At 39.8% G+C, this 22,685-nt stretch overlaps 3 protein-coding genes across 10 annotated transcripts in view; 2 read left to right on the forward strand and 1 right to left on the reverse strand.

Moving 5' to 3' along the window:
- LOC117159863 (uridine phosphorylase 1) overlaps window positions 1-3,472 on the forward strand; it is a 48,619-nt gene extending 45,147 nt beyond the window's left edge. For all 4 annotated transcript variants that reach the window (XM_033340040.2, XM_076618343.1, XM_033340039.2 and 1 more), the window contains exons 4-6: window positions 98-283; window positions 641-973; window positions 1,134-3,472. In XM_033340040.2, coding sequence (XP_033195931.1) covers window positions 98-283; window positions 641-973; window positions 1,134-1,316 — 702 coding nt within the window. In that variant the 3' untranslated portion in view covers window positions 1,317-3,472. The remainder of the gene's footprint in view (window positions 1-97; window positions 284-640; window positions 974-1,133) is intronic.
- A 5,358-nt stretch (window positions 3,473-8,830) lies between these two features.
- LOC143302698 (far upstream element-binding protein 2-like) lies at window positions 8,831-9,830 on the forward strand. Its single transcript, XM_076618669.1, has 2 exons — window positions 8,831-8,895; window positions 9,218-9,830. Exons 1-2 carry the CDS (start codon window positions 8,831-8,833, stop codon window positions 9,828-9,830), a joined length of 678 nt encoding a protein of 225 aa, XP_076474784.1.
- Window positions 9,831-16,303: 6,473 nt separating this feature from the next.
- LOC117159861 (uncharacterized) overlaps window positions 16,304-22,685 on the reverse strand; it is a 213,852-nt gene continuing 207,470 nt past the window's right edge. For all 5 annotated transcript variants that reach the window (XM_033340035.2, XM_033340034.2, XM_033340037.2 and 2 more), the window contains exon 6: window positions 16,304-22,660. In XM_033340035.2, the coding sequence (XP_033195926.1) occupies window positions 22,453-22,660 (208 nt within the window). In that variant the 3' untranslated portion in view covers window positions 16,304-22,452. The remainder of the gene's footprint in view (window positions 22,661-22,685) is intronic.

A 22,685-nucleotide genomic window follows, 5' to 3' on the forward strand; every position in this document is an offset into this window, starting at 1 on the left:
AACGCTATGTGGCATCGACGATTCTTAAAAATATGAACATAAACACAAGAGAAAAGAATATCGTCGATAGGAGGAATATAGGAAATTTTCTGTTTAGCATGGAATGGGCATGCCGTCGGTTGGGATTTTGCTTCACGAAATGATCAAGCTGATGTACCACGCGAAGGTGAAGGATCCGATATTCTTCAGGATTGGTACTTGTGGTGGGATCGGCCTTGAAGGCGGCACCGTGGTAATTTCCGAGGAAGCGGTCGATGGAATGCTGAAGTCGTACTTGGAAGTGGTAAGAAGTTCTTGTGGAATCCGGCATCTGGCCATTCCGATAGTTCTTGCTTTCTTTTCCCCTGTTCTTAGCTTTGCAATCGTCACGCTTCGATCAAGTGAATGACTCGCCGTGTCTTGGTTGAAACGCGTTGTTCAAACTTCCAATCTTTTCCAAAGAATAGATGGCTATTAAAAATGATCTATAATTCCATCAGCGACTAATTAACAGCTAATAGCAAAATTTCAAATAGCGACTAATTTCATTAACGATTACGTTCAAAGTTGCTTGATCGTAGATTGTTCGAACGAGTAGGAAATCTATTTTTTTATAAAGTTGCGTCCACCTCTGACTGTTGCTTTTTATTTTTGTTTTCAGCCTGTGCTCGGCAAAGTGGTGAGGAGGCCTGCTAAGTTAGACCGACAACTAGCTCGCGATCTAAAGGCCCTAGCACACCGTGACGATCCTTATGACACCGTAATCGGTAAAACAATGTGTACCGACGACTTCTACGAAGGACAGGGGCGTATGGACGGTGCATTCTGTGAATTCACGGAGAACGATAAGATGGATTACTTGAACAAGTTGCACAAAGCTGGCGTAGTGAATATAGAGATGGAGAGTTTATCGTTTGGAGCACTCACACATCTAGCGGGCATTAAGTCTGCTGTCGTCTGCGTAACGTTGCTAGATCGATTCAAAGGCGATCAGGTAGATTTTCATCATTTTTATACTTAGAATGCATCGTTGGAGATTTATAAAATTTCCATGAAAAATTACGAATTGGTCGACGCGATATACATATGCTGGTAGTTTCAGCGTTAGGATCTGTTATTGATCGTTTGTACTAAATTGACCATTGTCTATGTAGGTGCTGGCACCGAAAGAAGTCCTGAATGAATGGCAAATAAGACCGCAACAATTAGTCGCACGCTATATAACGAGATATCTTCAACGAAAAGGCCGCCTCTCCTTAGATGGCCACGGATCAATGTGTGTGAAAAGCCCGCGCCGGTTCAAACTGGTGCAACAGGAATCTGAAAACTACGATTAAATTCGAGACGGCCCGAGACTAAAGGAATTGCCACGAAAATCTGTTATGGAGTCTGTTAACAGATGAATGTACTGTTAAAATACAATGGAAAAGCACGCATTAGTTGATTCTACCAACGATTAGCTTATTGATCGGGCGTCGTTTCACTTCTTTATATACATTCAAGTCACAAATATTATTGTTAGTAAGGAAAAAAAGAAAGAAAGATGTTCCTTCTTATTTTTTTTATGAATTAAACTATTATTTAATTCTTTTTTGTGTGTAGATTTTACGTACAAAGTATTTCTTGGAAAGAGTTTACATAGAAAAGTAAAATCTCGATTACCATATACGTTGTGAACATACTTTTGTAAATCTTGTGTATTTAATTATCAATGTCGAGTTATTAATGAAATTTGACGTATAAAACAAACTGTTATCTCACATATTACGCTGTTACTTCAGCGTCGTAAAAAGTTTCTTAATGTGTTTTTTTGGTATTACATCATTTTCTAAGTTTCTAACACTGCGTACCTATGTGTCGTTGTAGTATTTAATGTAAAATTTGTAAGTTGCACTTAAGTTTCACGATAGTTACGAAGTAAAAGCTCAAAGAGTCACAAACCTCATCAGTTTCGCTGCACATTATGGTGCTGTGATCCAAGTACAAAGCAGCAAGGTATTTAAAAAAATAATTACCAAAGTACATCATGTACGTTCGTAATGACCACACTTGGCCACATATCTATTGTCTGTGTATTTTCTGAAAGTTTTATTTCAGACTGCGATTATAATTATATGCGAAGACATATGAAGAAGTTTAACATTTATCGACCAAGAGAACTTTACGTTTTAATTACGAAAATATCATGTAAATCTTGACAAATTTTGTACACGATGTGCTGAAGTTCTACAACGGATCTATGAATGGTTTATTGTAGTCCTGTGGTGCTCGCAGTTTTATTAGTTATGAAATTGATTAAGTACGAAACTGCAAATTCCTTTAGCTATGTTTTAAGGACGTATGAAATATCTTACTCGATAATGTTAAGATTCTGTGTATTAGTAGTTGATTAGAAATCTAGCAGCACATTCCACATAGTTAAATAAAAGCATGCTTTCGTTCAGCTGACGTTTGTGATGCGATTGAGGTTCTTTTACATATATGTATACCATATATTATGGGCGTATATATAAAAACAACCTCGGCATTCAGGATTCAATCGAGACTGGATTAAGAATTCAAAAATAAAAAGAAACAGATATAGTAACGAAATTTCTGTCATTATTTTCGTTTTATTCTTTGGAACTTTGCTTCCCAGTGCCAAACAATACATTTGAAGAATAATTTATTTTAATAAAATTCTTAATCCTGTTTCAACGTTATAACTAGTTGAAGTTCTATGACTAATAAACACGTTAAAATAGTTGGTCACAAACCAGTTACGACTATCTCAACGCAAGAAAAAGGCAGATACAGAGACTCCGTAAGAAGTTTAAATAGAAAAATAAATGTAGTTAACGTTTTTAATTAGTAGCTATATTCGCAAGAATTCCATGTTATATATATTTTTAAGGTGTGTATGTGTTTTTGTATTAATATAAATTTGTTGATCGAAGGATATGTCGACTCTTGTTCTGGAATAAAAGTAAGAAGTCGGCAAATTAAACTAGATATTTATGAAACGTCTAAATGTAATCAATCACTGCATTATTATATACTATTGTAACGATGATTTTTAAAGGTTTACTATAAACCTAAAATATCTTATTTTCTGGAAACAAGATTTTAGTATTAGGCTTTAGTAGTATCATAAGTTTTCATTGCTTTTATACGTACGAAATATTTTGTTAGCGGAAATATAACATAATGGGAATTATTTTAGATTTTTTGAAGTGATGGAATGGCGAATAGGAAATATTCAAAGATTTTTAGTCTGCGTTCTCATGAACTCTGGATTCTCTAAATGTGTTCAACGAAAAACATTTCTGGAACGGACAAACCTTACATTTCTTGTAAATGTTTGACGAAAGCTTATTTTTGTCTAAACTTTTAACATCATGAAAAGTTGGATGAATTTTTTATGCAAAAACACTACCACGCGCTAAATGTACCGAATTTTAAGTAAATCATGTCAAGTAGATTATATCAGCTAATAAATGTATTGTTCATGGTGTTCCTTCTTTTATAAATTTATATATGGTTGTAGTAAAATTAATTTTATGTTTTTTTATTTAATTACTGTTGCAGCAAACTATGTATTTTAAAGCCATAAAAATCTTAGAAAGATTAAAATTTTCTTTTTATACTACTTTTGAACTAGATTGACATCGTTCAAACGATCGAACGCTAATGTTTGCTGATTGGGGAAAAGAAACTAACGCATTAGCACTTGTAACATTGTATCACACGGTACGCACAATTCCCCGTTTAATGTTTATCGTATAACTTTGCATAAGAGTTCGTCGTAATTGTTAAATAAAAATTGTTGGTGTTACGATTATAGTTCAGCCTCGAGGTTGCACACGGCGGTGCTTCGGTATGTTAATTATATTTTTGTGATTGCCGATTCCCATGTTGTATCGTGTTTACTATATCGTAGCTAGCAATGTTATATAATTATACGATACACCTCCATTGACGTTGTTGAGCGCCGAATGTAAAAATTGACCTCCGTAATATTAAATTGGCGGAGAATAAACGACAGAACTTGAAATCGAATTTGTTTCAACGCGTTTATTCCTGTTCGATCGTCCGCGTAATCAAATAACGATCAGCGTTGACGCTGACTGACCTTAGCGCGATTAATGATTTGCAAGAAAAAAAAATCGAAATCCAGGTAGACAAAATTTATCAATCGACGTATGAAGTGTCTTGAATCGATTTCAATGTTCTGCCAACAGCCTAAATATACAGATACATAATTTAGGAAAATAGATCTTACAGAGTTGAAATTAACCTTTTATTCGATAGTAGCGAACCAAGTGACTTGTACAAAAGCATTTTCTTCCTCGTTTCACGCGTGCACGCGCACGTAAGCATTTTTTATAACGATGTCCAGTCGATTACTTGCAGTTCTGTAACACGGACAGATCCGATCGATGTCGACTTTTGGCTTTTCAAGGATTAACCGCGTTATCTGTCGCAGTTTCTCGTTGACGTTTCGCGAACATTATGGTTCGCTTTTCCAAGGGATAACGCGATTGACTCTGTAAAGCGAGAGGCACGACGTGCATCGTGAACCATCGTGAAAGCTTAAAATCTAAAATTGGATTGATTGAATATATTTCGAAACTATGGTATCTCGAGTTGCCTACATTAGAGATTAATGGGAATAAGTTGAGTTTACACTATTACTTGTATGTTTTTGTTTTCTATAAACAACGACATATCTGTGATGCGTATTAAGAAATTAATGAGGAGTATTACGAGGAGTACCAAATGTTATTATACATACACGTATTCAACTTAAAAAATGACTTTTCTCAGTCGTATACACATGCCTATGACATATTGTCGATACTTATTGTCTATTTATTAATATCCTACTATTTCATGAGAAATAGTACTACCATTTCGTGAGAAATTCTTCACTGTTATATCGCTATCTTTTAACATTATCAAATTACTACTTAATCGATGCAACATCGACGAGAAAGGTGTTTAGCGTAAGTTCATTAATATTATTCAGCTATCGCTGTCCTTTCACTGTGAACGTATTTATTTATATGCAACACTATTTATGATATAACTAATCTGTCTTCTTTTTTTAGAGATCAATTACTCTGACAGATGGATTGTATATATATATATATATAATTATATATATATATTATATAATATTATATATATATATATATACATAACATTATTTATTGTGCACTATGTTATAAAAGGACAATAAAAAAGGAATTAATACCATGCAGTGTCTTTTATAGAGTCTTAATTCTCAAGTTATTATTTCAAATCTTAAAGATATCTGTAAGCGCAATTTTCATTTTAATTGGATTAACAAAATTAAGGAGCGTGTCTTTTGAAAAGCACAAGAACTTTGCCAAAGTTGTTTTATTTTCTTTTTTTTTTTTTGTACACCTTATAACCAAGTGAAAAGAATGTAAATGTCTTTGGTACTACATTGAACGATACGTGTTTTACAGACGCCTGTCCATGATTCTTTAATCCTGCTATATCCTTTGAATCATTTTTTCATTTGATCGTGTCTGTTTATCGGAATGTTTCTTACGATCGAGGGAAACACCAGTGAGGATCGTTACTGATATACGTAATTTTTCGTTTCAGTTTTGTGTTAAAGTCTTTCTTAGAAGATTTAAGACCTTCTGTTCGCTGAAGCAAGAACCAGATTGCAGCATTTATATCCGAGGGACGACAGTTAACGAACAGTTCTTTGCGGAAATTAACGTTGTTACGCCACGAGGCTTACCACAGGCTGTATTTTCTAACCGTCGCTCGCGGTCCTACAGCGTCGCAGGCAGACCTTCTTATCTGCCCGCCGGATCATATACAATGTATCGACGAGAGCATAGTTGTCGCCAAGCAGCGAGCTCTAGAAACTTCGATTTTTGACCGTTACGTTTTTCACACAAGAGGCATACGTGATCATAGGCGCGAGCGGTGGCGTGACCCGAGCATAGTGGGGGTCGTCTTCCAAATGAGACAAAGGAATAATCGAAGGGCGTTCAGTTCCTTCTGACGAGTCTAACGTGACACTTCGACAAATCTGACGAGCAAACGAATTTATCTAGAGATATCGCAAAGTCGAGTCAAATTTCTGTAACATATTCATCATATTATTGTAAAATATATTATTCTATGTTAACCTGTTAATACAGTGTTACATCCATTAAACCACCTCTGTTATCTTAACCGAAACAGGGGAACGACTATTTCGCGGCGTCGATTAACATAATCGTAGCGAGAATTTACGCCTCTCGCTGACGCGTTTTCCTAGCGACCGCGTCTCTCCGCGAACGGTCGTAACAAACGTAAGTTTTGAGATTCATCGTATTATTAATTTCAATTACTCGTAAATAATAAATCATCGTATTCCTAACGATACTGTTATGATGTCGATAATGACGTAATATGTAGAACCGGAAATACAAAAATATTATGCCAGGAAACATTTATTCAAATATAAAGTATCGAATAAAATATGAAATTATTTCATTTGATAGTTAAGCAATAAAAACGTATGCAGGAAGATCATTCATGTAAATTAATGTATTAAAGTATTTGAAAATATCTAACTAAATATTTTATTAGAATTATGTGCAAGCTTGTTACGTGCGTGTTGCGCAAGATTCTATGCGAGCAATAGATAACGAATAAAAATAAGCAGTCAAATTTTATTCGCTACTAACCAGAAAATATTCAATCGAACAGGTATTTATCAGAGTAAGAAGTTATTCTTGTGAAAATTTATTACAGACAAAAATGTAATCGTGCAATTTATTCGAATACAATTATGTATTATGTATATATATTTATGTGTCACATGAAGGATAGACGTGGTACTAGATAGTAACATTAGCTTTTGTAACTAACCTTTTTTAAATTCCACATTAGAAAGTTTATCGTTCTTTGGTAAGTTACTCGTTTGATAAATTAACCCTTTGCACTTCTATGTCAAGTGTGACTCGACATCAGTTTTTATCTCAGGAGCTCCTTTCTCGATTCCAACTCGACATTCTTTCTGTCTCATCATTTTTTTGTGCAACGTGCGAAAGAAAGGCAGGATTGCATCCTGGAAATTGCTTCAACATATATCGTACACTTAAATATTACAAAATACAACAATAGTGTGAATAAAACTGGTATTTAAGTGAATTTGTTTCTTCCTTTATTTGCTCAAATTGTCTTGTTTTTGAGTTGAAGTAAATAGTAAGTTTTCAAATAAAACACTTAAAAGCGTTGGCAGTTGCTGGTAACGAAATTGAAATAAAATTCCGACTGCGGATGTTTAATAGTAAAAACCGTACCGGTATATGTATACCTGTGAAAAATTCAGTGAAAATAAACGATCGTTCGTGTTCTTATTCGAACAATTCTGCAATCGTTATTCAAACAAATAATAAAAATAAATTTGTAAGATTAAATTAAAATAATTCGTTACGAATAGCAAACGATAATCCCACGGATAAACTCATGAAATTTATTCCAATCATGATCTTACCCTTTTTTTTTTTTTATATTTTACATGGAGGAAATCCGCACGGACGCTAGGCCGCTTCTGGGGAAAGCGGCGTGGTAGTGTCGGACTCCAACCGACCAAAACCTCCACGATAACCGTCCCGGCTGCGATCGAGAGAGGCTCGGGAACCGTTGCGTGCGTCGTAACGGGGCCTCCCCCGCGCGCTTAATACCACCGCTGATGGAGCGGTGTGTAATCATTATCACACCTCCTCGTCGCCGGAGACGCCGTGCCAGGCAGCACGGTCCCCCCCCCCCCCCCCTATCGGATTGCTTGGCGGCCCCGAGGCGCTCAGCCGCCAAGCGTCCAAGCCCGAACCCCACGAGGGGGGGGGGTGGCAGGCTCGGCCCTGCTTAACTTTCCTGATCTGACCGGAACGAGTGCATTCAGCGTGGCCAGGGCGTTGCAAAAAAAACCTTTTTTTTACGTGGGGAAATCTTCATCCACACCTTATCTCATCGCACGGAGCGGGACAAGGGTGTCGGATTTTTATCGGCTAAAACCCCACGGGCGGGGCTAGGTATAGTCAGCACGAGCGAGTGACCGAAATCTCCGGGGGTACTTCCCAAACACTCATAGAAAGCACAACAACATAATAGGCAAGGGGGGCCGGGGAAACAACCCCCTTGCCCGTTGTATATACTTCTAAGATGATATTTGGTTTTCCATCTTCGCAAATATGCCCAGGAGTGGTTTCGAACGCGCGACATATTACTACCGCATACGCCCTTTACGAGCGTAGCTAGCGAACCCGCCGAGTATTTACTAGTTATTGACTCATTAATATGTCCATCGAGTTGTCCTTATACCAGAGTCTTCAGTGTTGCTACAACGGACACGTGTTTTGCAGCTGATGACCCAAGATGGTCACCTAAACTTCAAAATATAGAATAATGGAAAATATAGAATATATAGAATAGAAGATACAGAATAAATATTTTTCGTTTGAGGCTTTGTTTTCGAGAAAATCGACTTGAAATTTTCGCTCGGTACGCGTGCACGTTATCACATCTCGTTATAACGGATCTCACTGTAGATCGTTGTCTGGATGGAAAAATTCAAAAAAAAAAGAAAAAAAACTTTTTTTTACGTGGAGGGAACTTTCATAGGCACCCGCGCTCTCCGGGGAGAGTATTCTAGTCGAAAAGACAATAGCAAGTGAAAATATGATCTGTGACGGCGATATTTATATGAAAATATTTATGAATATTGACTATCTCTACCAACAGTTACTCGAGGCTTTTCCCGTGTTTTATAGCAATGAGCAATAACCCTAAGAAACTGCTCGACTTTTAAAATATTTGTAACAATGGACTGCAAAAAATGCTAAATTTTATGGCGGTTCCTGAGGATTATCATGGGCCTGAGTTGATATGTCTTGAGAGCTGGTGGCTATCTTGATCGAGGGATGGATTATTTTATGAGAAGATTCCAGGTGTAACAGCTGTTATTATTTGTTATTACTGATTTTGTTTGTCATCTGACCTTGACATAGCCTTTTCTTTGTACTAGTCGCATTTATTTTAAGAATAACTAACATATTTTGTCGGGCGGTCAAAATGACTGCTCACGGTAGGCAAGGCAGAGTACAAATTTTCCTGAGAAAATAAAAGAGCAAACTAAAATTAAATATCGAAAAATATATAGTATGCATGTCTAAACAACTAGTATATGAATTAATAGCTGAAAAAGAAATGCAAATGTTAGTAGTTTTAACCATGGTTCTGGAACCACTTATGGAGTGGAAGTACTTGTTCCAAGAGCAGCAGTAGGTGTTGTTATTGGTAAAGGAGGAGATATGATTAAAAAAATACAGGCAGAGACTGGTGCAAGAGTTCAATTTCAACAGAGACGGGAGGACGGCCCTGGGGACAGAAAATGCATAGTATCTGGCAAACATCAAGCTGTAGAACAAGTGCGTCAACGCATTCAGGAACTTATTGATAGTGTAATGAGAAGAGATGATGGTAGAAGTAACATAGGAGCAAGAAGTGGCCCACGAGGCAATGGCTTTGGCAATAATCGTAATCCAAATGAATATAGCGGGTGGGATAGGCGTCAAGGAGGACCTATGCAAGATAAAATAGAAACAATGTTTACTGTCCCATCTTCAAAATGTGGTATTATTATAGGAAAAGGTGGTGAAACCATTAAACAAATAAATCAGCAGACTGGAGCACATTGTGAACTAGATAGAAGAAATCAAAGTAACGAAAATGAAAAAATTTTCATAATTCGTGGAAACCCTGAACAAGTGGAGCATGCAAAAAGAATATATAGTATGCATGTCTTAGGAAAAGTCAGAAATCATGTAGCGATATGATAAAGTTTAAATACGGTTAAATTTGTGTAGAAGTTCCGAGAGCGGTCAACTTGACCGCGCCGGTAGGTTTAGTGACAATCTTTCTCATTATTTGAGCAGTAATTTGTTATTTAACCCTTTGTTGTTATTTAAATTCGAACAGAGTTAATTCAGTGCTGCTCTTAAGGCGGATTCTCGTGTAACAACCATAGAAGCAAGTGATCTTTATGGACTTCTTTTAACCCTTAGAGTGCTCTGGACGCATATATGCGTCTGGCAAAAGCTATCGGTGTGGACTAAGGACACTGTGACGGATCGGTATCAACAGGACGCCGACAGGTCGAGGCATCAACGCGGCGCAACACCTCCCGGGCGATCCGCTGGTACCAACCGCCAACACTAGAGGGCTACGACGACTGTCTAACTCGCTAGCGGTCGAATATACGAGCGATTGATACAAATACCGCACCTAGCGAGACTCCCTCTACGTCTAAGGCAGGGACTACCGGGCATAGCGTTACTGACGAGTCCACCGGTAGTCCTGGGACGAAACGCACGACTCTCTTTTCATCCGCCACAACACATATATGCGTTTTCTCTAAGTGTCCGGCATGGACCAAGGACGCATATATGCGTTTGTCAATTTTTCCGAACACCTACGCAGAAGTAATACTATTACGTTTGTGTGAGATAAATATAAATGCATTCCTTATATATAATGCATATATTTTATATCAAAAATCTACTGCTTCGAAACAAAAATTTAGTGAATTTCATTTAGCGTTGATAAGAGACATTTTACGAAAATATTTCCAACGTAGAAGCATGGTAGGAGGAGGAAAGAGAAAGTCTGAGGATTTACCATTTCGTTTAATCGATAGGCATTTTCCATCAAAATGCCCTAATCGTGCCGGCACAACACAATTATCAAGAAGAAAATGTGTCGTTTGTGTGAAAAATAAGAGAAGGAGCGACACGCGATACGAATGCAGAAAATGCGATGTCGGATTATGTATGGATAAATTGTTTGGAAATTTTTCACACACAACTGAATTATTAACTCGTGTTATATTTACTAAATTTAGTTTTCTAGTTTATCGTTTTCTAGTTTATTACCCAAATTCTATTTTAATTTAAATTTCAATGTTTATAATAAATAATTAATACTAAAAAATAACGCTCGTGCAAAAGAATTACTATAACTTATTACGATTTGCGCTTTGAATAGTTAATCAACAGAGTTCAATCTAGCGAAAAGGTACTCCGTCCACAGCGATGGTCAGCGCTGGCCGCGAGTACCGCGAGTAGGTCAGTTGCGTTGCTTTGTAAGCTCGCAGAGTTTTATACCAATTTGAAAAACGTACCGTTCGCGATGAACAAAAAGAATAGTATTGGTAGAATCTGCGCCTGAGTTGCCGGTCGGACAGCACGCAAAGTGTTAACCAAGGACAAATGACACAGCTGCTAGTTTAAGGATGCAAAAGATGCACGTTTATTCGGTAAAATAATGTACAAATAAATAGTTGTGTGTCGGGGATGAATACAACGCTTTTCATCGATCTTCCTCACCATCGCACATCCGAACGTGCAGTATACACGTTCTCTATGCTTTAATGAGTCTCGCAAGAATCGATTATCGTGTCTGTTTCCTTCGCTCGCTCGCTTTCTCACACTCTCGCTCTCTCGCTCTTTTTCTCTGTCTCTCAAGTTTTCTCAAGTACATACTCGCATCGGTGTTTCGTTTTATTCATTTATTTCTTCTTTATTTCTCGTTGGAAACGAAAGTGGAGGCTATAATATACGTACAAAATTCCTGTGAGAACGACGTCGTCCATAGTATTACGCGAAAGACTCGATAAACGACGATTCGTCGTCGAGCCAAGGTGTAAAGAATTCGTCGGATGGTCTCTTCTTTCTATTTCCCTTTTGCTCTTCTTCTTCTTTTTTTTTTTTTCTTTTTTTGTTCAAATGATTTTCACGATATTCGAACGATCAAATTGCCGTGGACGCTTATTTTACTCGTTTTACTATGGATTCATCGAACGACGTCAATTTTCTTTATTATCAGTGTGGGGACGAGGGAGGAGTGTACTGTTTATGTTCCTTACTGTACTGGAGCTTTTAGTCATATATAGCGATAACCATTAATATATGCATAGGTCTTTTCGACACAGATACCGAGTATAGGGCATACTATTTTTTACCTTTATTTATTTATTTATTTATTTATTTATTTATTTATTTTTCCTTTTAATTCGATCGTGGCGATGACAATGGTAATAACGACGAGTAACAATAATCGTAGCAATAGAAGTAATTAAATGTAATGATAAGAATAATAGCAGTAGAACGACACTGATTATTAACGTTAACGATAATCATATAATAATAATAAGAATAATAATAAGAATAATAATAATAATAATTGCAACAGGCGTACAAACTAGGCTAGGTGGACTTTCATAACTGATCCATACATTTAGGGAGAATTACAACGTAAGATCATGCGTCTTGGATTTACAAAATGTTCGCTGGATCGATCGATCAACCATCGACTGCAAACTTCGTCCGCGTTTTCCGCAAAAAAACCTCAAGCACAAAATGTAGATTATTCGGTGATGTTATTTATTTAATTATCAAATTTAAATATAAAAACGAATCTAATACACGTTTAATTGCTCTATATGTAAATTTGTGAATATTTCTCCGATCAAACGTAGCCATCGTCAAACGAGATTCCAAAAGTCTGCACTGCGAATCGCCATAACGAAAGAGAAAATTCAGTTTCGGATGGCAGATGGATGGTCTGTAGTCGAGGGTTGACGATCGATAAAAGGAAGAGGAAATAGAGGTGCCCCGGTTGGAGATGCCTCCGTTTACGACCGAATTCACAATCAGAAAGGTATCCCTTTTTCGCGATGCTCAGTTCACCTTAGCAACTGTACGCTCGTGGAAAAGTAGGCCGTATCGTATTACACCGCTACTTCCATCTACTTGGTATAAAAAAGAACCGTGGAAAACAGTAGTAACCGCTGTCGATATAAAAAATCGTTATAGCGCTCTCTATATCGGTTATTGATTACGTGATCGTCGAGAGAAAGTCTACGTACGGCCGTTGTAACATTATTTACGTACACTAGAAACGGGGGTGGATTTGTGGAGAACGGGGGATCGTTTCGTCGTATCTTCGATCCAAACGGAAGTCCTCGGTTCCTCGACAACGATCGATCGACTCTGGCCACGAAAATCGCCACTACTGATTTCCATACAAATAGATTTCAAAAGATCGATTCGCAAACTATACATATATACTCGATACGCAAGCATTTTTCGGCAGCACCTTCTTTACGAATAATTTAGCGTTGGTTATTTTCATTGTGTTTTGTTACCCGTTTAATATTTATCTTGGACTACTTCTTTTTTTTTTTTTTTTTTTTTGGAACGATGACAACGCGTCGTTCGCCATTTCGAATTTTCTCTTTAGTATCGTGTGCCGCGAATGGGCGGACTGATACAACGATAGGTCCTCGGATACGGTCATTTTGACTGTGTTTGCTTTGTGTTGTTTCCTTTTTTTCTTTTTTTTTTCTTTTGGTACTTTGATGTTCTTAGTCTAGGTCTTCTAAAATATTCGATGATCTTTTTTATTTTTATCCGCTTATTGGAATAGAATGTGTAAAAAATTGTATGATACCTGTATACTTCTTAGGGAACTATTGAGATAAATTATCTCTGCAATCATTCGAGACAATCGCTCGTTTTTGTAGTGTAACCGGTAGTTTGTTAAATGAAATGTTATTTCAGCCAATTATCTATCGACACCGATTCGCGTGTAAAATTTTCATAGCGTTGTTAACGACTCGGAAAACAACGCTTGCCCGTTAACATCGCGGAAGAACGAAGATTCTAATTGGAAATGACAGCTAGCGAATTCGAGATCAAATAACTTTCCCGGCATTCTCAAGTCAAATGTTCCTTTGATATTCTTGTTTAAGTGGCGAACGCGAAAGATTGCATATGTCTGACAAATGGCCATAATTGAAGTCATTAGAGACGTAATTTCTCTGAACTGATTATTGGTCAATGCTCTCGCGATAAATTACGAGGAAAGGCTATTAAGAAATTACTTTTACGAATACCACGATCTCTTTGCTCGAACTCGTTCACCTCGAATATCTTGAAATTACAACGACGATCGAGATTCCTAGAACTTCACGATATTTTCTAACAAGTACAGAATAGAATATCGTCGATAAATGTAATTACTTACAATCGGACGCTTTGAACGCGCGATACAACATCTTTTTACCATCTGTAACCGCCAATTAATAAGTTGAAGTTTCATTTTGCCACGCTATTAACGAACAGTTTATTCATCTGTCCATATAAATATATTTTGCAATTATAATTCTCGTGAAATCTTACTCGTCTCATTAGGCTACCGCTCGTATCTCCAGTTACTTTTTATCCTAATTAAAATTCATCGAAGACCTCGGTTTCGTAGTTTGAATACTTCGAACAGATCTACGTTGACGAATAAAAAAGTGAAAAGTTTCTGAACGAACTCTCGCGTAATTCGAAGTTCGCTTCGAACGTTTTACGAAAACCTTTCACGTAGCACTAAAACGGGAAATTACACACGTTAACGATAATTTTCTAATATCTTCCTTAAAGCTAGGAGATACGTTAACTATAGGATGATCGAGCGGAGTGGAAAAACCACTCTGAAAAGGCGTAACAGCGTTGAAATTGTAAAACGTTCTTCAAAATGTTTGAGAACCTCCCACCGTAACAAACGTCACGCGATTTCACTTGCAATTGATCGAAGAGTGCCTGTAAAAAATACCATGAGCAAGGCTGAAACGAGTATTTTGGAAAACAAACGGAACCTATGCATTGATGTAATTTATCAAAAATGCAATTTCAATTTACGCAAATTTACGAACAAGGAAAATGTATCTGTAAGAAAGCCTCTTCGGTGCGAAGAAAGCTGAATGCCACAGACAGAAGGTAAAAAACAATTAACCGACGTCCATCAGCATTGACATTTTCCTCTGTAGCGTTCCAGCACAGTCGATGACCATTTAGAGCGCGAAATTGCATCCAAACGTCATACTGCAGTGTCTTCATTGGAACGTAGAACACGTTCGAATAAGAAATTAAAATTCTTCGACTCTTCTGCTACCTACGGTGTTTTCTACGAGCGCTCCTCGATCTCGAAGTTAGGAGATTTCACCTCGCTGTTTCACAGAGCTTGGGAAGCTGACGCCGAACGACGGACAGATCTTTTGAAATCGCTTTGTCCACCAGTCGCTTGAAACATTGGACGATCGGAATTGAAGCAACATCGCGGTCGCGCTGAATTTCGAAAGAAAAAGAATAGAAGAAACGGCTTGCACGAAGAACAATCGGAATGACGCATGCGGAAAACCGGGCTTAGGGTCGGGTTAAAAGGGACAGTTTCCACCGGCGTTACATGTAAAGTATAATCGTACATCTACCGTATATATGAATACGTACATTGTATATGTAATTCCATCGTATCGTTTAATCAGCCTCTTTCATCGACAGCTATAAAACCGATATTTGAACAGAGATCGCAGTTAATAATTAGCGTCGCGCGAATATCGCGTGCATGCGATTGATATAGGATCGTTAACAAGTTCAGATTGGGTGATCGCTGCCACGGACATCTGAAGGCGCGATAAGAGCGTCCAGCTTATCGATCGCGATCCTCCTCGCGGATCGCCGATGTTTTTGGCCGATGTATCCTGTGTTGCTTCACTCTCTTCGCGTCCTTAAATGGTAGTTTAATTAATCGCTTAAAATCATAACTAATAACGCCTTAAGTTGCTACGCTTTTTTTTTTCTATCACAATATTTCTTTTTCTTTCTTTTTTTATTTTTCTTTTCTCTCTCTCTCTCTCTCTCTCTCGCTCTCGCTCTCGCTCTCGCTCTCACTCTCTATAAACAGAAACAAAAAAGAGGGTGGGGGCAATGAGAACGTCTCGTCTCGTCGTTTAGTTCTTTTAAATCCGCAAAGAACGAAATCCATTCGCCTAAGTTACGTTAGGTAGACGCGTGAAGGCGCGTCCTGATCTTCCGTTTCACGAGCCCGCGCCGTATGCTTCGTCTCGGCCCCGGAAGAAAGGAATGCATCGATTCGATTCGCGTATTGAGCATACGTTTCATCAGCGAAGCTTCTTCGATTCGATGATAACGAGGATGACTGTGTCGCGCGTTTCCAAACACGTCACGCGTCTCTACAAGTGTGTGTGAGTGTGTTGTGGTGTGTGTGAATGTGTGTGTGTGTGTGTGTGTGTGTGTGTGTGTGTGTGTGTGTGTGTGAATGTGTGTGTCTCTGTGTGTGTCTGTGTGTGTGTGTGTATGTGTGTGTGTGAATATGTGTGTGTGTGTGTGTGTGTGAATGTGTGTGTGTGTGTGAATATGTGTGTGTGAATGTGTGTGTGAATGTGTGTGTGAATGTGTGTGTGAATGTGTGTGTGTGTGTGTGTGTGTGTGTGTGTGTGTGTGTGTGTGTGTGTGTGTGTGTGTGTGTGTGTGTGTGTGTGTGTGTGACATGTCTTCGACGAGGAATAATTCTTAAATAATTAGCAACAAGGTGTTCTCTTCCGTTCTTTCGAATCATTGCTCGTCATCATTTCGGTCGCAATTCGTGTCGTTGGATGATCGAAAGCGCACCGGAGACCGAGAACGTCTCGCGAGCTTCGCGCATCGCTAAACAAGAATTCGACGCATCTTTTGGCACACGCTATTCCGCGCGAACAAGCGCGCTTGCCTCGCTGAATGTGACACGATGAACCTCGACCTCTTTTCTTTCCATCTTCCATTCCTTCTTTCACTCGTTCGTCTCTTCCTATCCGCTCGCAGACCAATCTTAGGTCGATCACCGATATCTAGCGTTTGGTACGCGGCTCCTTCGCGCCGAATCGTCTCCGCTTTGCGCCACTTTGCGCACGATCGTCTCTTCCTCTCGCCAGTCTTCCCTACGGGTGCATGAACAATCGCCATACAGCGAGCTACATACGAGAACGTGTACTAGACCGTTACGATTAATGTAAATATATTGTCGGATATATCAGAAACCAGTGTTCTTCCTCTTCCGTAACATGTTTGTGGCTAGCGGCCGGATTCTGCACGATCGCGCGGGATTAAATGCAGTTGGTAAAGCAGCTTTGATCCTCTCGACCCACTCGAACGTATCAGCTTGTTTTTTTCTTTCTTTCTTTTTTTTCTCTTGTTCTTGAGCAACGATATATGTACGACAGCATGGAGATGTATTTTTGATGGAAAATGTATCTGTTTACGAGCGTGTTCGACCGTCCAACCGCGGGCGACGTGGAAATCGCGTTTCACGCGATCATCGTGTTGCTTCGAGTTTGTGCAACATCCGAGCAATGCTAAACGATACTTCTCCTGGGTTCAATCGTGTTTCGTATTTGAACGTACGTTATATCTCATCGACTGTGTCTTTAAGAATTAGATTTCTCGCAACAGACGCGTGTATTGTATGAAATAACGCTTCTGGTGCAAAAGATAAACTCTCGTTCGGGGCGTTTAGATCTCGTGGCGGGATCTTTGATACGCAGAATGGAAGAAAAAGAAAAAGACATTATTTTTGTATACTATTGAAAATTTTCATACGATAAACTAGAGAAGATATGGACTAAAATACAGCATAGACCAAAAGCTCGTTCGCGGTTCTGTAAGGGAAATTCGGAAAATCGCCCGCGGTTGCAGAGTCGATAAACTTAATTCACCTGCACGTAGTAACCAATGTAGTTAAATTAGAAGAATCAGTAGATGACGTACATGCTCGCACAAAGTTTGACCCGACAAAAATAATGAAATTATATTAGTCGATTTTGGATTTTAAATACTACGCGCTCCTCTGCAGTTGCAAGCATTCTCAAATTATAATTCTTCCATTTTATATTTAGCGAAATTTCGGTCTTCGAAATTGCCTTCCTCGCTTACGAACCTCGTCATTCGACGAAACGGTCGCGACCAGTCGTCAGAGTGGAATAGCTTGTTTTGCAAAATTCAAGATACAAAGTGACGGCTTAATCTCCATGCGAACCACAAACATTTTACACTTCGTGTCTCAAGATTATGTTCTCAGGCCAACAGTTCCACCGATCGTTTTCTCGTTTCACCTTTCGTCTAGCTACGTATTTACAGGACTAGAGTCTTATTTAAAATCTGCTGGTGTCTGCTCGGTCGCGGTTCCAATTGCCCTTTGGCGATTAAAAGCCGAATATCGAGTCGAACGCAAGTTCCGGCCAATCGAGAGAACGTGCTGTTGGTCTGGCGAAGCTAAAACTTAGGCGATCGGTCGAGCTAATTTCTTAGCAGCTTCCAGCTGATCGCGGCCACCGAGCAGACAGGCGAATCGTGAGCGACTCGTATGCGTTATCTTAAGTCTAGAATCTTAAAGACTATACGTGTAATTAGAGCCCACGATAATTTCCTACTCGAAGTAGTCGTCCAACCATGTGTCTTCGATTTAATTTTTCATCAAAGCACTAATCCACGAAGCACCATCGAAGGAATTTTTCAACGAATCCTAGAAGTCTCTTTTTCTCGATTAATTTCACCTAAGCGTTATTTGTGTGTATGTGTGGTGTATTATCGTGGGCAAAGATAGCGCTAGATCTTATCAAGATGGTGAAATTCGTTAATTTATCTAAAATGTGACGAACAAAAGAGTTTGAAACGTTCTTCCTCCATCGTTCGACTATCTTTATAGACCTCTGCTGATGTTCATTCTTCTTTTTCTCTCCATTGTTTTTCTTCATCAGAGAAAACTGCCTTTTAATCTAATTTCTGAGCACGTTTCGTTCGCGTCGTGCTTTTTCGCAGACGCTTGTTCGACGATGACGCGCGAGTCATATCGGCGCAACGACTCGATTATTATTCTTACACACGTAAGAACGTTTATTGTACCGATGCTGAAACAAACGGGGAACAATATTCTTCTATCGTCGCGGAACGTTCAACTATTCTAAGTAAATCACGAATGCACCGTGTAAAATCGATTTCTCATCTTCGACGCAACTTGCTGCAGCAACAGTGGAATGACATTTATAAGTTTACATACAGTCGAATAGCAGTCGATGTTTCTTTGCGAATGTATAAGCATGGATTTCCTTCGATTTCTCGAAATCTCTTTTTTTTTTCCTAATCTCGCGCAACTTTCCCGCCGCTCTTTTTCGAAAGCACATGGCCAGTCTAGTGGTCGCAACGAAGAACGGATCAATTCGTTGCGAATGATTCCTCGGGGTCCATTGATTGTCGTATCTAAAGTTCTGATGGGGAAACGTTGAGTACATTCGACAGTATCACGTCCATCGTACTTCGAATTCTTTAACACTAGAACAACCCACGATCAAGTATGAGACCTGTACCAAAGGAGCGAAAGTAACAGATATAGAAAATTGTACATAATTGGAGGCAAAAGGCCACTTTGTCCATACATTTTACAAAGAATCACTGGAAATTCCAAAACTACTGCTTCGCCAATCTACAGAATTATTTCTAAAGGATCGTAAATTGGTCATTTTCGCCACTCTGGGAATTCTAGTGTTAAAATCGTTCGACTCGAACAGAGGAGTAATTCGTTTCGACATTGTATCTGGCTTCTCGACAATTTTGCGATCTTTCTGCAGATATATCCCAGTTTCCCGTATTCTTGTCTCGGCGTGCAATCGAACACGAAAACAAGCTGATTCAGATACTCGTCCGGTAGATTGTCAGTGAGCATGAACATTTAAACCGCTCGATTCTTCGTCTTCGTAGCGACGCGGAAATTTACCAACGATCCATTAATACTGGCTTTAGAAACTTAAACTACACGGTTGAATTCTTATTCGCCATCGTCTTCAAGAAGCGTTACAAGCGATTACAAATGAAAGGTTTCGCACTGATCGGATCAGCCGATTATCCGAATCATCGCCGTGAAATTCAACGAGGAAAGCGAGGGATATCCGAAGCGATTCTACGTACAGCGTTACGCAAACATCGTGGAATTGTTCGTTAAAAATTACAAACAGAACGAAGGCAAGGTTTATGCGTTGTACGCTTAGGTCCAAAGCCAAAAGCCACGTCTCCGCCGAAGCAACACAACGAGGAACCTCCTGTTGTTGCCTGTTGTTGCTGCGTGTTCCAAGTAATCGCCAACGAACGTCAACTGGTAGAATCACGTTGTCCACACGTTTTGCTACGCGTTTCTTATTTTCCTCTGATCTTTGGAAATGGGCAACAAGCAGCAACTTTCGTTACTGACAGAGACATTGGACAACGAGCGCCACATCTTCCACAAACATAGATCGACAGGTCCTCGTCGTTGCTTCAGCGAAGACGCAGCCGAAGGGTCAACGCGTCGATGTTTTGCATTTCGTGTCGGCTAACGACAGGCGATCGATTTCAACGAAATCCTATCCATTCGCGATCTCAATTCCTGTTCTTGAAGACCGCCGTTTCGAAGCTTCCGCGGACTTTCGCGCAGAGAATGGCCGACTCGGTCTCTCGCTTGGCTTGAAACGAGAGTCTTGCGAGAGAGGAATCTTTCGAAATATCGCGCGAGTTCCTTTCGATCGATAGGGCCAGCTTAACCCTTTCACAATGTAAACGTCGACAAGCTGGCAGATAGTTTTCGGCATACGAGATACAGTTTCGTATCTCAACTCTGTGTACTTTGACGATATCGAAGACAGAAATGTGAAAATTGCTTCTCGTATCGTTTGCGTCGATACAGTACGCTTTGTAAATAAATTTACAAATCTTAGGTACAATTTTTTCTTGGTAAAATCTTGAGTTCCAAAAAGTTTCGCTGTAAACACGCGCTTTGCTTAACGTTAATTATCTAATGAAGAAGCTGTCTAGGTTTGAAATTTGGGACTCTTCGTTGTGTTCTTACACTGCGAAAGAATTAAACTTGGACGATCGATGAACGCAGATTACTCTAAATACAGGGAATCTGACTTTTGCGTGTCGCGCTGTCGAGTAGTCGGAATTTCTTGTTTGTCCCATCTATTCGTCTACCTTCCACGTTCGAAGAGCCAGCGACGTAACTCGAAAAAAATTACTTTTCCAAGCGAACAAGAGACAAAGAGGTCCGCGTTAGTATCTCGTATGACATGATCGTGTTTCTTAAATTTATACGGTGTCCAATCACGCGAGGTTTAACAAATTACGTCTCACCAAGAGACACGACGCTACAAAGCGTTCCAGCTACAGAGATGTTGGCAACGACGTAGCACGCGTTGCGCCTCGGCAAATTGTTAATCGTCTCGCTTTTTCAAAGAAGGTAGACGCATCTTGTGGGTCAGATTTTGATAAGAATCCTCGCAATTCGATACGCTTCTCCTTCGTACCACGTATACGCGTAAAGGCCACAGATGAGAAACATGATAAGTCTGTTATAGAAGAGAAATTTTTTAATTCAATACGTTGTCGATCAGTTTCATATTTGATTCTAGAATGAGATACGACTTTTTCTTATCTTCCCGAGCATTTAAAAAATAACCTCGGTTACGCAGATCGATATCAAGCAAGTTCAACTAGTATTCTCTAAGATTTGTGTTCTATCTTCGAAAGACTTGCGTCTTCGAATCTCACAGGCTGCCTGTTTTTCAATTGTTTCGTATGGTCAAGCGACGCAACAGGAAAGTAAGAAAGATTGAAGAGCGCTTGTAGAAAACACTGCGAGTGGCAAGAAACAAGTTTTTCAAAGAGGAAAAGAAACTTTATGCACTAATTTGATCGAAATTTTACGTGCTCCTCCTCTCGGTTGTAAAGCAAACTCAATTTCATCGATTGAATAACCGACATACACCAAGAAACAATGAATCAATTTGCTCTTAAACTGCACACTGCAGTGTTTTCATTAGTACGGGCAACGTATTCCGCTAAAAAGTCAAGACTCTCGAATCTTTGCCACTTACAAGCGTCCTTCGAATCGACTCATCATGTTTCCCCTCGTGGTCTTCACGATGCGACAGAAATAGCAGCGCTGTGCTGGCTCGAACCGAAAGAAACGAAAGGGAGAAAAAAGAAAAAGAAGGAAGACGGGCCGATCTACGAGACATAAAACGAACGAACTAGTAGCAGTTTGAAAGCGACTACGGTTGGACAAATTGTCGTTGTCTCGGCTATCACGCCGGCAGCGTGAATTATCCAGCAATTTGGGCTGGCGGGGCGATGCCGATGGTCGAACGTTTGCCAATAACGCGAATTAACTTAGCTCGTCCGGCCGTCTACTCCGTTTTAATTCACACAGCCGCGGAGTCTGATATCGCCGAACCCCTTGCTCGCGACAGAGATCTGACTGCCAAGAACGAATGGCCGTGGTAATTGCGCGCGATCATCGTCACGGCGTGGCAGCCAGATCTGGCTGGAAGCGGGCATCACGCCGTGACCGATGCTTGCCGCTTTCGAAACTCGAGCACCACGATCGTCCGACAAATCTCGGATGCCGGGTGTTCGTCGCGCAATCGAGCCTCGTCATCGTTGCTTCCGCCTTTCTCTTCGTTGCCGTAGCGGCCGCTTTTCTTTTGCTGGATTCCTAAATCGATGGCGGCTCCTTGTCGCAACGATGCACAAAGCCGTGCTGCTGCTCGGGTCATCCACTCGACTGCTCGGGCAGCAGTATGCTGACCGATTTGCGATTCGCAGATCCGTTACTGGCGTTGTTCGTGTTGTTGACCGTGGCGAGGGCAGGAGGCGGTCGATGCGATGGAGCGACCACTCGTACTTCCGGCCGCGGCGAAGCTTCCCTCAGCGGGCTTCCTACATTCGCTAGGTCCTCTGCGCTCGTCAGCGTGGCCGTCCTGCGATAAATAATAGTCTCGATTA

Source organism: Bombus vancouverensis, chromosome 5 (assembly GCF_051014615.1).
Source record: "Bombus vancouverensis nearcticus chromosome 5, iyBomVanc1_principal, whole genome shotgun sequence".
NCBI classification, from domain to species: Eukaryota; Metazoa; Arthropoda; class Insecta; order Hymenoptera; family Apidae; genus Bombus; species Bombus vancouverensis.

What these genes read in the sequence shown, in the direction of transcription:
- LOC143302698 (XM_076618669.1), top strand. Translation starts at nt 8,831, where the DNA reads ATGCTAAATTTTATGGCGGTTCCTGAGGATTATCATGGGCCTGAGTTG. An exon ending in TTGATATGTCTTGAGAGCTG is followed by an intron (nt 8,896 to 9,217) that starts GTGGCTATCTTG and finishes AAATGTTAGTAG; the next exon opens with TTTTAACCATGGTTCTGGAA.